This window comes from Phyllostomus discolor, chromosome 5, assembly GCF_004126475.2.
Source record: "Phyllostomus discolor isolate MPI-MPIP mPhyDis1 chromosome 5, mPhyDis1.pri.v3, whole genome shotgun sequence".
Taxonomy (NCBI): domain Eukaryota; kingdom Metazoa; phylum Chordata; class Mammalia; order Chiroptera; family Phyllostomidae; genus Phyllostomus; species Phyllostomus discolor.
The window spans coordinates 25,012,054-25,028,633 of record NC_040907.2 but is presented as its reverse complement, the minus strand read 5'-3'; the positions used below and the strand labels follow the sequence as shown (position 1 = coordinate 25,028,633).

The 16,580-nt window shown below is 54.3% G+C and overlaps 1 protein-coding gene across 1 annotated transcript in view; it reads left to right on the top strand.

The window, feature by feature from the left end:
- Nucleotides 1-414: 414 nt before the first annotated feature.
- The window catches only part of EPHA10 (EPH receptor A10), a 33,742-nt gene continuing 17,576 nt past the window's right edge, over nucleotides 415-16,580 (top strand). Inside the window, exons 1-5 of the mRNA XM_028513429.2 lie at nucleotides 415-1,973; nucleotides 4,095-4,159; nucleotides 4,926-5,604; nucleotides 11,971-12,126; nucleotides 12,579-12,932. Coding sequence (XP_028369230.1) covers nucleotides 1,868-1,973; nucleotides 4,095-4,159; nucleotides 4,926-5,604; nucleotides 11,971-12,126; nucleotides 12,579-12,932 — 1,360 coding nt within the window. The 5' untranslated portion in view covers nucleotides 415-1,867. The remainder of the gene's footprint in view (nucleotides 1,974-4,094; nucleotides 4,160-4,925; nucleotides 5,605-11,970; nucleotides 12,127-12,578; nucleotides 12,933-16,580) is intronic.

Below are 16,580 nucleotides of genomic sequence, written 5' to 3'. Positions count from 1 at the left end.
TGACGGAATGAAGACTCATTTTGAAAGGAAAGGAGTCCTGGGTCTCTAAGCAGCTTCTAAAAATACCATCTCCCAACGCTGGGGGTGGGGTGGGGGAGAAAAGCGAGCGTGAGCAGAATGAAGATGGGAAGGAGGCGGGGGGTGGGAGAGTCCTTCAGGTAGACCCGATTTCAGGGGCCCCTGCCGGGGGTCAGGGACTGACCCGACACCACACCTCCTTCGCGTCCTCAGCGGCTTCAGTCTCCGGTGGAGTCGGAGCCCCAGTCCTTCTGACGGTCTGTCCACGGGCAAAGGAATCCAGTTCCTCCCAGCAGCTCTTATTGCTACTGCCCAGCAAGTGTGTCTGCAAGCGAGCAAGTGTGCTTGTAGACGTGCCACACACACACAAACATGCACAGAAATGACACGTGAAAGCCGCTTGTACACGGCTAGCACTCCGCATCGCCAGAAAATTTCATCACACTCGGGGCTCAGGGAAGTGCGGACTGTGGCAGAGACGGGGCCCTCGGCCCGAGCGTCCGCGGCGCAGAGCGTGGGCCCCATCAGCTCTTGGCTGGAGGTGCGAGGGATACACACATACCAAGTGCACAGACACTCGAGTCACACAGGTCACGTAGACACCGGACTCGCATTCATTCTTAAGACTGCTCCAGCTGCGAAGGGAGAGAGAGGGGTTGGGTTCCCCCAAGGAAGGAGCTCGGAGAAGCCACAGGGTGGGTGGAGCCATCTCCTTTCAAGTGCAGCCCTGATGGTGGCGCTCAATAGCCGCCTCCCTCGTCCTGGAGGGCCCCAACCCTTCCCACACCAACGCCTTAAACCCTCAGCTTGCACATAAATGACCTTCACTAGATAGAGGTCGTGTTCCACGTTTCCTCGTGGCTTCTTCGGCGCGGGTTGAACTCGGCGAAGATTGCTCCGCCTCCCTCACAGACGCTTAGTAGTCCGGGCCGCTGCACCCCTCACGAATCCCCTGGGGTGGACGGAGAGGGGTTAGCAAAGGGGGAGCTCCAGGCTCTGAGCAGATTGGGGCGGGGGGCGCGGTTGGCTGTGGGCAGTGCTGCCTGCGTCCTGGCAGCAAGAGCAAGAACCTATGAAATCGATCATTTATGCAAAATCTACCAGCGCCCCATCCCGGCATAGGCATGGTTTCCAGCTTCCGAAGCATTCCTGGTAGGGTGGGACTCTTCCCCACTTTGCCCTCCTTTCTCGAGCAGCTCCCAGGGGTGGGCTTGGCCCCTTCCTCCAGCCGGTGTGTGTGTGTGCGCGTGTGTGTGCAGAGGGCAGGGAGAGAAGGGGGCGGGATCCAGCCAGGAGACCCCGGGAGCCGCAGACGCTGAAGAAGCCAAGGGCTGGGAGATAGAGGAGCTCCCGGATCTTGGGGGCAGGACAGCAGAACCCCTGCGAGTCCTGGGAACAAGAGACCTTCCAGGCCAGTGCAGAGGCTGCAAGTGTCGCTGATTCCCCGAGTTTCGCCCCTTCTTAAGCCACGCCCACGTTCTCTACTTCTCAGCAAAGAGGGGCTGAGGTTGAGCGCTCTGGGCCACAGACACCAGCTCCCCCGCCTCCCCGGGAGTCCAGCCAGCGCTCAGCACTGCCCCACCCCCCAAGGTTTGAAGATTGGAGGGACCCCTTCTTTTCCCCCTCCAGTTCGCGGTTCCTCCCCTGGCTTGTGAAACTCCACCCCTCCACCTTCTCCTGGCGGGGATTGGGGCAGCTCCAGCGGCCGTACCTAGTGATTGGTCCCCATGGCTGACGGTCACCGGTGAGATCCCTCCCCGCGCTGGTGCGGGGTCTGGGGGCGCTGCTCAGCGGGGCCCGGCTGGCGCGGCTTGAGCCGCCGCCGCACTGACAGCTTGGTCTGCGGACCATGGAGACCGGCGCTGGCCCACATCCGCTGCGCCTGCTCGTTTGCCTGATGCCACTTTCTCTTGCGTTGCTGCTGGGACCAGGGAGGCCCGGGACTGCCGAGGAAGGTGAGGAGACTGGCGGCTGTTCTTGGAGCCTGGGATGTCAAGAGATAGGGGCTGAAGAGCTGGAGCGCTGGTGGAGTCGTATGGAGAAACTGGAGTCTGTACTAGGGTGTGAAGCATGCGAGCAGCCAAAGCAAAAGAACTGGAGAGACAGAAAAAGGTGGCTAAGCAATGGAGAAGAGAGGGGCGTTGAGGAGCCCGGGGGCTGGAGAACGGGGAGGCTGGGGAAGAAAGAGACCGGGAACCGTGGGAGCCAGAGGCGGCGGTCCAGGGGCCGGTGAGACGGACAGGCTGAGCCACTGGAGGTGGGAGGTGTGGGGGAGGGGAGAAGAAGAGAGCAGAGGAGAAGGGAGATGCGGAGGTGAGACCGGAGTACGGGGGACGGGATGGAGCCCGAACAGCGGGGGCTAGGGGACCACTGTGCGGCCAGCTGGAGGTGGAGAGCTGGTGGTGGGTGGGGGAGCTTGGTCCAGGAGCTGCCCGACGTGCTGATCCGGGAGCTGTCCTCACCGCAGTGCTGAATCCAGAGGGTGGACTACCCAGAGCTGTCCGCGTTGTCGGGTTTGCAGCTGTCCGCGGTACCAGAGCCCGGGCCTTGCCTCTGATTCTGAATTTGGGGGAGCTGTACGTTCAGTTGAATCCAGAGGCGTCATATCCAGGTGCAGAATCCTAAGGGGCTGGAATTTGAGGCTTCAGCTGCGAGGTTTGTGGGGGCGCTGGATTTCTCATGCTTTCCAATGTGCAATTTCCGATGTAATGTCAGTTACACTGAAATCTGGATGCTGTGGGCGGCCTTGTCCACTGTCACGGATGCTTTGGGGGTCAGCCCTCTTAAAGGCCCTCACTCTGGAGCCCCATCCACTTGCTTAAGCTCCAGATGAGTAACCTGCCAAGATGTGGCGATGGCTGGGCCTCCTGCCTCTGAGCTGCTGCTGCGCTGCCCAGGCCCGTGCTTCTCCCAGACGGACACCGAGAGCAGAGTTCAGACTGCTGGGCCGATGCCTCCTGGGGGGGAAATGACCCCAAGCCTCTCTGGTGCAGGAGAAGTCATGCTTCTTATATATGAAAGGACCACTGACATTCTTTCAAAGGCAGTGGAGGTGACAGCCCCTGGGAAAGGAGCCGGATGAGGAAATGAGAGATTTTTATTTCCCCTGCTGCTAAGAGGATGTCTTCACTTTGCTTGCCACAGAGGCCCTAGAAGTCAAGTAAAAAGGTCCAAGATTCCTCTATGCTTGATGACCCCAGGCCCCAGAAGAGCCCCTGAGTCTGCATGGATTCTGGGCTGTATACGGGAATTTTCTGATACACTCACTTTCTCCCTCTTCTTGATGCTCAGGTATAATTTAAGAAACCTGGGTATGCCGGGGGGGGGGGTCACTGACAATGCCCCCCCACAATTTTACAATCACCCTTAGAGTACTTGCCATAGACTGTGGCAGGCTGAATAATGACTCCTCCCATGTCCACGTCCGAATCCCCACACCCATGAATGCTGTCCTAAATGGCAAAAGACTTTCCGGGTGTAGTGAAGGATCCTGAGGTGGAGAGATTACCCTGGACCGTCTGGATGGGCCTGGTGTCATTGCAATGGTCTTTGTAAACGGGATGCAGGAGGAGCTGGAGCCACAGGAGAAGGCAATGTGCTGACAGAAGCGGAGACTGGGTGTGCTTTGAAGATGGAGGAGGGGGCCACAAGCCAAGGGACACAGGGGACCCCCAGAAGCTGAAGAAGTCAAGGGAATGGATCCTCCCTTCTGAACACCCAGAGGAAACCCATCCTGCTGACGTCCTGACTTTAGACCCATGAGACTGATTTCCAACTTCTGACACCTAGAACCATAAGAAAATACATTTCTGCTGTTTCAAGCCACCAAATTGTGGTCATTTGTTGTAACAGCCCCAGAAAACTAATACAGGCTATTCCCCTAATCATGTAGCTACCTGTCCCTGGACGTGAGCTGCTCACATGCCCTCCTGGGGAATGTGTGGAGTGAGAAAAACTTGTCTGTGTCCTTTGTCACATTCACCAACCCTTCAGGTAGCAAATTTTCAGTGAACTCACCTAAGGGTCCTCCATCCTGACCTTCTGGGCTTCTGACATCTGTTCTTCCCTCTCCCTAGTCATCCTCCTGGACTCCAAAGCCTCCCAGGCTGAGTTGGGCTGGACTGCATCGCCGAGCAATGGGGTAAGTGTGATCCTTTCCCTCCCTGCCCCGAGGATCCTGTGGTGGCCCAGGACTCAGGCCCTTTGGCTCCCCCTGGTTCCATCAGATCAAAACGCTCCTCGGAACACGTGAGCTGGGACAGCCCTGGCTTCAAGCCAGCGTCGCCTATTAGAAAATGTCGAGTCTTAATTAAGCCAGACAGTCAAAATAAGCAAATAACTACAAAAGCATAAGTGAGGAGAGCACTGGTCGTGTCTAGGAACAGGATGTGGCCTCTGGATGGAGCCAATGCTGGGCGGTGCCTTGCACGCAAGAGATCCTCTAAACAGTGTTGCTTACAGATGGATTGATTGATGGAACAGGCGGGGCTCAGAATCCTGAAAAAGGAGTGGAAACAAGGTGCAAGTGGGGCGATGTGGCCATGTGGCCACGTGACAGTAGCTTGGTATCCTGGAGAGGGCCCTGGGTGGAGAGCAAGAGACTCCAGCCCCCACTTCTACCTCTGTTACCAACTCCATGTGTATATCTAGTCAAGTCCCTCCCACTCTGGAGCCTCAGTTTCCCCATCTATAAAGTGAAAAATTGGACTCGGTTGTCTCCAGTGTTTCTGCTGGCTTTGCATCCCATAATTTCAGAGGTCTAGTGAGTGGAGGGGGCCACTGGGGTTAGGCGGGAGAGGAGAAAGCGGTGTGATGGGGCAGGGGGGTTGCAGCCTGTGTCACCGCCCGGACTCTAACTACCCGGGGCACCTCGGCCCTGAGCTGCCAGCGTCTTTGCTCCTCCTCAGTGGGAGGAGATCAGCGGCATGGACGAGCACGACCGCCCCATCCGCACGTACCAGGTGTGCAACGTGCTGGAGCCCAACCAGGACAACTGGCTGCAGACCGGCTGGATCGGCCGCGGCCGCGGGCAGCGCATCTTCGTGGAGCTGCAGTTCACACTGCGCGACTGCAGCAGCATCCCTGGCGCCGCGGGCACCTGCAAGGAGACTTTCAACGTCTACTACCTGGAAACTGAGGCCGACCTGGGCCGCGGGCATCCCCGCCCAGGCAGCAGCCGGCCCCGCAAGATCGACACGATCGCAGCGGACGAAAGCTTCACTCAGGGCGACCTGGGGGAGCGCAAGATGAAGCTGAACACGGAGGTGCGCGAGATCGGTCCGCTCAGCCGGCGGGGCTTCCACCTGGCCTTCCAGGACGTGGGCGCATGCGTGGCGCTGGTCTCCGTGCGCGTCTACTACAAGCAGTGCCGCGCCACGGTGCGGGGCCTGGCGGCGTTCCCAGCCACCGCGGCCGAGAGCGCCTTCTCCACGCTGGTGGAGGTGACCGGTACGTGCGTGGCGCACTCCGAGGGGGAGCCCGGCAGCCCTCCGCGCATGCACTGCGGCGCGGACGGCGAGTGGCTGGTGCCCGTGGGCCGCTGCAGCTGCAGTGCGGGATTCCAGGAACGCGGTGACATCTGCGAAGGTATCCAGCGAACTAGGGGGCGTGTCTTGGGAGTGAAGCGCGCAGGTGGCAGCTGGGAGAGGCAGAGTGCCCTGGGCGAGAAAGGCGGGGCGGGGGAGTGGGGGAACCGTGGGCTGTGGAGCCCAGAAATCCTGAGCTTTTGTGGGGGTTCAGCGGGTCCAGCTGGGACCAGTGAGTGAAGTTACTAGGAGGTGAATTGACTCCATATAAGGGAGCGTTACAGGCCTATAGTTCAGGCAGTGGGATGAGTACCTCACACAGGCCCTCTCATTTATTCAGGGCAATAAAATATGTCATCATTATCTCCATTTCGCAAATGAGGAAACAGAGGCTCAGAGAGGTTAATACCTTGCTTGCAAAGTTAGGAAATGGGAAACCAGGATTTGAATCCAGATTTGCTCAACTCTTAAGCTCTGTCTATTAATTACATTACGGTGCCTGCCCTGTGATGAGGAAGAACGCTGCAGCAGCCCCACCCCACCAGCTGTTGGCTAGCGTGGCGATTTTCAACCCGTGCGCCGCAAGAATTGCTGCAAGAGACACACTGGTGCACCACAAGAATTCTTTAAAACATGAAATACCTGACTATTTAGTCAGGAGCACTGACCTCTTTTCCCTTAGATTATCAAATTTTTTTAAAAAAATGAGACCAGCCAACACAATAATAGCTATCTGGTGTGAATGAATCAAAATTATACCCATTTTTTGTCAGATCAGCAATAAATATATTTTTGGTGTGCCGCAAAATTTTAGTAGCTAGTTCGTGTGCGCCGTGAGATGACAAAGGTCGAACATCGCTGGGCCAGTGGGACTGGTCATGTTGTAGGGAATGGGCTGCTGGGCCCTGACAGCGTGCACATCAGAGGCAGGCAGGCAGGCGGAGGAGAGGGGGCGGGGGAGAGAGAGAGAGAGAGAGAGAGAGAGAGGTCCAGAGGGAGGCTGGCTTAGCCCTGGGTGGCTACTGATATCCCGCCCACCTCTCTGAACCAGAGAGTTGCCGTGCTCCCTGGGGGAGACCCTCTGTGTTGGGGGTTCTGTGGTGGCACCAGGAATACACCCCTCTTTCTCTCCCATACTGGTGGAAGCCTGAGGGTCAGGAGGGGTTGTGGATGTTTGTGCTGAACGGAGAAAGATAAAATGGTGTTGTTGTTTTTGTTTTTTAAAAAGCCATGCCATTTTCTGGGTGCCAGGACAACAGAAATTAATGAGGCATAGTCTCTTAAGAAGCTCATAGCCTAAATTTAAAAATCACAACAGGGTGATATATGCCATAATAGAGGGATTAACACAGTGGTGGGAAGACACAGTGGTGGGAAGACACAGACGGGGGGAGGTGAGGAAACTTGCTCTCATTTCTTCATTCAATCGTGCACTCATTTTGAATTGAGAACATAACATCTGCATTTACTAAGGGTTTATGGTACGTATACAGATAAATGTCACTGTCTCTTCCCTGGGGGAACGTATGGCTTAGTAAGGGATTTGGGGACGTGAACCTTCCTGAGCTCTCCAGGTGGAGTTAGGATCCTCCTCTGTGCCCTCCAGCACCCACTGCAACCTGTGTGTCTGCACCTGCCCCATGGTATGCAGTGTTCTGCTTGGGTGTGTTTCCACCGCTGGACTAGGAACTTCTTGAGCTCCGGCAATGGGTCATGTTGGTCTCAGCAGCTCCCATGTCCATAATAGGATTTGATATATATGGTAGGTTCTCCCATGGAAACGTATCAGGTGAATGAGTGGTTACCGTGGGGTGTGATATGTATCAACAGAGAGCTGGGGGTGGGGGCAGAAGAAGGGAGAACCCAGCTCTAAGGGTGGAGAGAGATGGCAAGAAGGCCTTTCTTTCAGGCAGCTAAGAGCATTCTGAGTTCAGAGACTATGTGCAGAAGCACGGAGGCAGGAGAGAGTGTAGCACGCTTGGGGCTGGGCAAGTCAGCGTGGCTGGGGCAGAGGGCATCTGGGGGTGGGAGGGGTGATGGAGCTGGAGGTGGGTAGGGGCAGATCATGAAGCGTCTCGAATGTTGGGACAAAGAGCTTAGACTTTATGCTTTAGACCATTGGGGAGAATTTGAAGCAGGAATCTAACATATTCTGATTCGTATTTTCAAAAGCTCACTCAAGTGGCAACCCAAAAGAAAGGACTAGAGAAGGAAGAATTAGAGGCCAGAAGCTGAGGAAGGAAAGTAATACCATAGTCCAGGAGGAAGAGCGCAAGGCCTGAACCAAGGTTGTAACAGAGATCACTGGGAGATGAGGACGGTTGTGATAAGGAGATGGCATCCACAGCCCTGGTAACCAGGGGGCACAGCAGGAGACAGGGGTCCTTTTCTATTCATATGCTTCTGGAGAACTGAATGGACAGAGGGCCGTACACTGGGGTAGAGAACACAGGACGTGGGAGGACACATTGAATTATGGTGTCCATGGTGCGTTCAAGTGGAGGCAGCTAGAACATGGGTCTGGAGCGCAGGGACAGAGAGCCGGATGCTTCTTGAAACTGTGGGTGTGGTTGGGAGAGACCAGGGAGAGTGTGTGGGGTAAGGAGTGAGAGGGCCGATGATGACAGTCTCACAGAACAGCCATAGTCAAGGGGAAGTAGAAGAAATGGAGCCTGTAAAAAAGGCAGTGTTCCTTCTACCTGCGAGTTCGTGGCAGCCAAGGGAGAGGGAGGTGTCTGGGAGGGAACGGCCGATAGTGTTGGGGAGCCGTCAGTAAGGCGAGGATGGGACGATGTCTTCTTGGGGACAGCAGTCTCAGCGGAGCGACCAGCTGCAGCAGGACAAAGGATGAAGGAAGCCGAGGAGCTAGAGTCGGGATGTAAACAGCTCTCCAGGAGGCTGGACTGGAAAGGGGAGGGGAGGGGCTTGTATCCTGAGGACACTGCGTGGGTTGAGGGTGGATGTTTACTGTAGGTGGGAGAGCCTTGCTTATTGATGAAGGAGCCAGTGGGGTGCCAAGATGCGGGTGGTGGGAGCAGTCTGCCTCAGGGGGAAGCATTGTATTACTGGTGTGGGTTAGAATGGCTGGCACATGTTGCAAATAAAAGCAGGCCATGTTTCAGTCAGTTGTACTGTTTTTAGACACTTTCTAGACAGTGCCCTACTGCCTGCACCCTCAGTGGACAGCTTTTATTGCTCCAGCCCATGTCCTGCCATGGGAAGAACCAGGAGAGAAGGAGCAGTGTGAGAGTGTGGAGGTCAGGTGCCTGACGGAATGGAGGCTGCAAAGGTGGGGCCCAGACTAGAGGATCCACTGAGCTTTGGAGGACGGAGGAGAGAGAAGACGGGTGTGGATGGCGGTGTTTGTGGGTTTGATGGCCAGACCTTGAGGGAATTACCAGCCGATGGCCTCTCTTCTTCTTCTTCTTCTAAGGTGGGAGGAGGGCATTTGTACCAGTGGACAGGAGGATCATGGTCTGTTTTATTCACTGTTCTGCCCCCAGAGCCTAGAACAGCACCCGGCTCATAGTAGATGCAAAAAAAAATTTTTTTTTTTAATGAATGGATCAGGGCTGGAGGGGGAGGTGTAGATCCATGCTTTGGACAGCCACACAGGCACACACACACTCAACACACTCAGCAACCAGTCCCATGCTGGAGCTGGGCTGAGTTCCCTGTCCTTAAGCTGGGACCAAAGGCCCCTTGTAATGGCATCAGCCCTACCGTGGGGAGTGGGGCACTAGGGAGGCTGCCAGGGAAAGCCTCACAGGTAGGTATTATTTTTTAAAAACAATCTTTTTTTAAAAGATTTTATTTATTTATTTTTAGAGAGGGAAGGGAGGGAGAAAGAGAGAGAGAGAGAGAGAGAGAGAGAGAGAAACATCAATGTGCGATTGCTGGGGGCCATGGCCTGCAACCCAGGCACGTGCCCTGACTGGGAATCGAACCTGCGATGCTTTGGTTCGCAGCCCGCGCTCAATGCACTGAGCTACGCCAGCCAGGGCGGTAGGTATTATTTTGAACTTGGGTTTGGAGAAGCTTAGGAGTTTGTCAGGAGAGAAAGGGTGTAAGTCATTATAGGACAAGATCCAGAGGTGAGAAGGGAAGAGTTCAGTGTGGCAGGGGCAGGGTGATGGCGGTGGGGACCTGCTGGAGGTTTCCGAGAAGGGGAGTGAAACGGTCAGAATTGTATTAAGAAGTGAGAGCCTTTAAAGTGCCTTCTGTAGCCAAAGTGAGCCTGTCCCTCTCTAAAGGTGCACAGATGTGGAAACACAGCCAATAGCCTTTTTGTTTCTCTTTCGTAATTTCCTGCTTGTTTCCCCTCCCCCAGCCACTAGAGGAATTATTGAAAGACTCGGGGAGAAAACTTGGGTGCATGACCTGTGTCTTCAAATCTCTATAGAACTTCCTCGGAGCAGAGGAACGCCAGCAGATGTCCCGTAAGGCTCCACAGGGCACACTGAGACCCGTGATGGGGTGGCACCGGGGGATCACAGCTAGGGAGGCTGATTGGGGCACAACATAAGGCAGCACCTTCTAACGGCCAGCATCATTCAGCAGAGGCGGCCTCAGAAGGGGGTGGCCGCTGCAAGGGAAGCTGTGGAGGACTCTGCCAGTCGAACTGATGGCCTCTGAAATTCCGGCTCTGACCCTGAGGAAGAGAGGGAGGGGCTGGCAGTCAGGAGCCCCTTCCTGAGCCTTCCCCTCCACACAAACCTCTTCCAAACCCAGCCTCTCCAAGTGGAGATAACCAATGCTGTCTGTGACGGGACCACCCGCCTCTGGGGCGCGTGTCCGCGTACACACAGAGAAGGGGAGCCTCCGGCGTTCTTTCCCTACAGCAGTGAGACCCGCAAACAGATAGCCTCTCTTACTTTACAATGGAGGTGGGCAGGCTATGGCTGCTATTTTTATTTGACCGAGGGTTTCTTGAGGCCAGGAAGGCAAAGGAAGTGGCAGAGCTAACACTGGAACCCAGGACCTCTGAGTCCCAGCTGGGGTCGCTGCTGCTCACCAGACCATAGACTGCAAAGTCAGTGGGTCCCATGCTTTGCTCTGAAGCAGACTTCCAGAGACTCCTGGGTGCCGTAGCCCTGCCCCAGTGCTGGGTTGCCCCGGATTCTAGGCAAGAGGGACCCTCCCAAGACCAAGCCTTCCAGAGGACGGAGACCTTCAGCTCTTCCTCTCTTCTCCCAGGCAGGCTGGAAGCTCTTCCCAAGGCCTAGTCTGTAACCCCGCCTTCTCGGGGCTGGAGAGCAGCCAGCCTCTCATAACCAGCTAAGTGACAGAGGAGGGGCAGAGAAGTGCTGGCAGAGCAAAGGGACGATGTGAGAACCGTCCAGGCCTGAGAGGAGGGGCCCAGAGCCGCCTCCTCCTCCCCTGGCCCAGCTGGTGAGAGTTTTCTTGCAGTGGGTGTGCCGCAGTATCCACTTCAGGCTTGTGATGGAGGAACAGTGATTCGTGCCATTGTTGTGTAGATGTGGTCTCTATTTGGCCAAGCAGTTTACTTGTTTTGTCTCAGTTAATCCTCCAACAACCTTTTGGAGGTATTATTCTACACAAGGCTCAGAGAGGTCCATCGACCTGTCGAAGGCCACAAAGCAACTAAGTGGTGTGACTTAGCTGCAAACCCAGGTTGCCTAGTCATAAAAGCCTGTGCTTTAACAACAGGTGTTCTGGTGGAGGAGAGAGGAGAAGCAAAGTAACTCCGGAGGTGTCAAGACTAGAAGCAGGGACATGCCACTGTCCCTCCCTCTTCTCCACTCCCCTCCCCTCCACCTGGCTGGCCCCACGTTCAAACTGGAACCAAGTGTGCGGTTCGAGGATTTACACGCATTGATCCCAAAGAGTGGTGGGAGGATGAGCTGTGACAACATGTGTGTGTCAGAGGGTCTGTCTCTGTGTTTCTGGCAGTGCGGGGGTGTCTGCCTGTCCCTTGGTAGCTGTGGAGGCGCCTCTCTTGTGTCCTCACACCCAAACTGGGAAGTTGGGCCCATTTCCCTCTGGTGGGCACTGGGGCTGCGGAACCAGCCTGCTGGGGGCGGGATCCCAGGTTTACTAGGTGTGGGACGTTGGGCGAGTTACCTAACCGCTCTGAGCCCTAGTGCCCTCATTTTAAAAATGGGGATAAAGCACATACCTCACGGGTCGTTGTGAGGACTAAAAGAATTGCTAGAAGTAAAACGGCCCAGTGTGCTAACCCACATTAAGCTCTTACTGAGGAAGGGTTAAGTGGTGTGGGGTGGTTTAGTCGGGAACTGCCACCCCACAGGGCGGTCCTGGAGTGGCTGAGACCCTCGCCACTTCCCCACCGCAATCAGAGGCGCTAAGCTCCACCCTAAGGAGGACAGGCAGGACAGTGCGGGGGGGGGGGGGGGGGAGAAACTGTGGAGGAGCCCCCTCCTCCTCACGCGGCCCCTCCCGGCAGCCTGTCCCCCAGGGTTTTACAAGGTGTCCTCGCGGCGGCCCCTCTGCTCGCCGTGCCCGGAGCACAGCCGGGCGCTGGAAAACGCCTCCACGTTCTGCGCCTGCCTGGACAGCTACGCGCGCTCGCCCACTGACCCGCCCTGGGCCTCCTGCACCCGTGAGTCCCCCTCCAGGACGCTTTGCGGAGGTGGGGAGGGGAGCGGTTAATAAAGTCGGATCAAGTGTTGGTGCGGGCAGGGAGGGTGAAGAAAGGCTTGCGGGCCTGCGACAGGAATGGAGGTGGGGGAGCCTGGGTGGGGGTGGGGACCGGGGTTGGGGTGGGAGGAACAAGAAAAGCGGAGAATTCCGACAGCGGGAGGAGGTTGGGCTTCTAGGCAGGTCCCCGGGTGGACGGGCCCCATGCGCTCGACCTCCCCTCGCCTCACTCTCCAGCTGGGGGCGGACTCACACCCCTCTCACTTTGTTCTCGGTCCCCCCCCCCCCACGTCCCCTCACTAACCCCCGCCCGCCCCCTCACTGGGCGCTCCCACACCCTCCCCGGTCCCTGGTCCCCGCCTCCCCCTCCTTGGCCGCTGCCCCTGACAGCGCCCGCACCCTGTGCCGCCGCAGGGCCGCCGTCCGCGCCGCGGGACCTGCAGTACAGCCTGAGCCGCTCGCCGCTGGCGCTGAGGCTGCGCTGGTTGCCGCCGGCGGACTCGGGCGGCCGCTCCGACGTCACCTACTCGCTGCTGTGCCTGCGCTGTGGCCGCGAGGGCCCAGCGGGCGCGTGCGAGCCGTGCGAGCCACGCGTGGCCTTCGTGCCGCGCCAGGCCGGGCTCCGCGAGCGCGCCGCCACGCTGCTCCACCTGCGGCCCGGGGCGCGCTACACCGTGCGCGTGGCGGCGCTCAACGGCGTCTCCGGCCCGGCGGCGGCCGCCACGGGAGCCACCTACGCGCAGGTCACGGTCTCCACCGGGCCAGGGGGTAAGGCTGCCCCCGCGTGCGGGGACCTCTCTGCGCGCCCGCCCCTTCCACACCCCAGCCTCCCCCGGCCGCTCCGTCTCTCCCCGTCTCTCCCCGGGATCATCCTCACAGCCCGCAGCCACCCCAGAGAATCCACAATCGATGCCAACGCCACCGCAAACAAACGCCCAGCGTCTGTCCAGGAGACAAATAACCCCCCAAATCCCCGACCCCCGGTAATCCCACCGAGGGTCGAACCCCTTCTGGAAGGCCAGGGGGAGGAGGCGAGGATGTGAGGATGAGGTTCAGGAGAGTCGGTGGAGGCCCAGGCCAGGCGGCTCAGTGGGTGAGAGCGTCTTCCGGATGTACCTGGGCTGCCAGTGGGTCCTGTCGGTCAGGGCACCTGCAACAAGCAGCCAACGAATGCTTACATAAGTGGACAGCACATCGAGGTTTCCTCTCTCTCTCAAATCAATATATAAAATAAAATAAGGCCCTGGCTGGAGTAGCCCAGTGGATTGAGCGCAGGCTGCAAACCAAAGCATCGCAGGTTCGATTCTCAGTCAGGGCACATGCCAGGATTGCAGGCCACGGCCCCCAGCAACAGCACATTGATGTTTCTCTCTCTTTCTTTCTTTCTCCCTCCCTTCCCTCTCTAAAAATAAATAAATACATCTTTAAAAAAAATAATAAAATAAAGTAAAAAGAGTGGGTGGGAGTCGGTGGGCGCTTCCCAGTCTCCTGACTGCACAGAAAGTCTTGGTCTTACACCCAGCTCCGCAGTTGTCCCGCCTCTGCCTTCCCAGGTGAAAAAGAGGTGGAACGTTCCTCCATCTTTTGTCCTATCTGTAACAGTAGGAAGCAGACTCACCGTCCTGCCGTGTCCCGGAGGCGTCCTCCATCTGCCAGCCTCCCCAAGGCTTTTGTGGGCGGGTCAGCCTCGTTCCTGTCCCCCAGAAAGAGCGAGGAAGCACGTGGGGCGGACTGCAGGGGCCTAGAATCCACTGGTCAGAACGTCACAGTCACATTTCTGAGTCTGGAGCTGAGATGATTAAATAAAGACCTGCCATCCTTTCACACCACACCGTCCTCATTCTTGCAGTTACTTTTGATTTGCCACTCATTCATCCGGGGCTCACCTTCATGTCTCCTTTGCAAGAAGGAAGAGTGGTTTGGTTTCTGTCTTTTCATATCTGAGAAGATATAATTGGTTTGTCACTCAGCTGCCCTATCTTCCAGTGGTTGTACCTGAAGAGGGTCTGAGGCCAGGGTAATTTTCATCCTTTTGTAAGTAACCTGGAGGCTATATATATGTGTACACACACACACACGCACACACCCAGATGTGTGTATCATTCTTAACCTACCAATGAAAGTAAAATTTAATTAGCATCACTCTTTTTTCATTGAGTTTGGCTGGAACATAGTAAAACCTTTGATCTGCACACTTTTTTTTCATTCCTGGAAAAAAATTTTTAGTTATTGCTTTGACCAGCACTTCTGGTAGCTCCAATATCGTTCTTAAGAATCTCTCTAAGCCGTAGGTTGTACACCCATTTTCTGATTCTCAAAGCTTGTCACTTCCTTTATCATTTTTAGCCCTTAATCCTTTTCCTCTGCCTTTTGGGAGAGATTGCCCAATTTGTTTGGTTTTCTGGAACATCAGTTCTGGTTTTTTACAGTCTCCGTTGTGACGTAACATTTGCTATTGCATTTACATGAACAAATTCGGTATGGGAAGGAAGCACCCCTAATTCCATGACCCAGAGACACACACACAGTGTTGCTGTCTCGGAGTATATCCTTCCACATCGTTGTCGTCTGTCTCTACACAGAGGGCCACCTGCTAAAAACCCCTTTTGTGTAATTCTGTGTGCAGTACAGTGTTTTATCTGGTATTCACATTAACCGTCCTGTTGTTTCAGTAGAGATGAGTTCAGGAATAAGGAAGTACTCTTTATTTTTACTTGTTGATAACAATACTAAGCTTCCACTGGTTGAGTGCTGCCACATGTCTGGTGTCGTGCAACGTGACTTCCTATGTTAACTCACTGAAGGCGGATGACAGGCATTTCTCAAACAGTGACACTGAGGTCTGAGAGGCCCTGCGAAGTGTCCCCATCAGTCAGCTAGTGAGTAGACGCCCATCCTTGAATTCGGGTCTGTCTGCCGCCAAAGCCCCTTGGCCATATAATGCTTCCCCTTTTAAGTGAATTTTTTAAAAAATCAGGAATGGATGTTAATTTTATAAACTGCCTCTTAAGCATCTTCTAAGATGACCACACGTTTTCATCTCCTTTGACCTATTGGTGTGACAAATTCTGTTAATGCGGTTTTCAATGTGAACTCTCTCAACATTTTTAGATGATACCCTACTGGATATAATTGCATTATTCTTTTAATATTTTGCTGAATTTGTTTGAATGTTAATATTTTTCTCCATCTACATACATAAGAGAGATTTTTGTAGTGTTTTTTATTGTGTTCTTTATCAAGTTCTAGCAGTATGGTAATTCTGGCTTTGGAAAAGCCATCAGGAGTAATCTGTTCTTTTTTTCTGCTCTGGAACAATTTAAATAGCACAATTATACATTCTTTGGAGGCGTGCAAAACTAGCTGAGTAACTCTCTGGGAACTGCACCATTTTGGTGGGGGGGAGTTTGATGTAATTCTCAATCTTTAAAGTACCTCAATATTTAAAGTACTCCCCCAGCACCATACACAGTTGCTACCATATAATGGACTGTATTCCCTGTGCTGCACTTTACATCCCTGTGACTATTTTGTTTCTACCCATCTGTACTTCTGACTCCCTTTAGCTTCTTCAGCCAGCCCCTTACTCCCCTTCCCTCTGGCAGCCATCAGTTTCTTCTCTGTATCTACAAATCTGTGTGTTTGTTTATTTTGTTCTTCAGATTCCACGAGTGAAAGCATGTGGTATTTTTCTTTCTGTTTGACTTATTTCGCTTAGTATAATACCATTGAAATCCATCCATGTTGCTGCAAGTGGTAAGATTTCATTCCTTTTTATGGCCTAGTAATATTCCATTTTATGTATGTACCACAGCCTTTTTATCCACTTGTCCGTTGATGGGCACTTAGGCTGCTTCCATATCTTGGCTATTGTAAATAATGCTGCAGTGAATGTAGGGGTGCATACATCTTTTCAAATTAGTGTTTTGGATTTCTTTGTCTATATTCCCAGAAGTAGAATTGGTGGGTTGTAAGACAGTTCTATGTTTCGTTTATTTAAGGAACCTCCATATGGTCTGCCATAGTGGCTGCACCAGTCTGCATTCCCACTAACATCGCACTCCAGCATTTGTTGTTTGTTGATTTATTGATGACAGCCATTCTCACAGGTGTGAGGTGATATGTCATTGTGGTTTAAATGTGCATTTTTCTGATGATTAGTGATGTTTAGCTTCTTTGCATATTTCTATAGGCTCTCTGTATGTCCTTTTTGGAGAAGGATCTGTTCGGGTCCTCTGCCCATTTTTTAATTAGATTTTTTTTTTTTTGGTGTTGAGGATCATGAGTTCTTTATAAATTTTGCTGTGGCTATTCAGGGTCTTTGTGGTGCCATGTAAATTTTTACCTTATTCTAGTTTTGTGAAAAATACCATTTTTGATATTTTGATAGGGATTGCACTGAGTCTGTAGATTGTT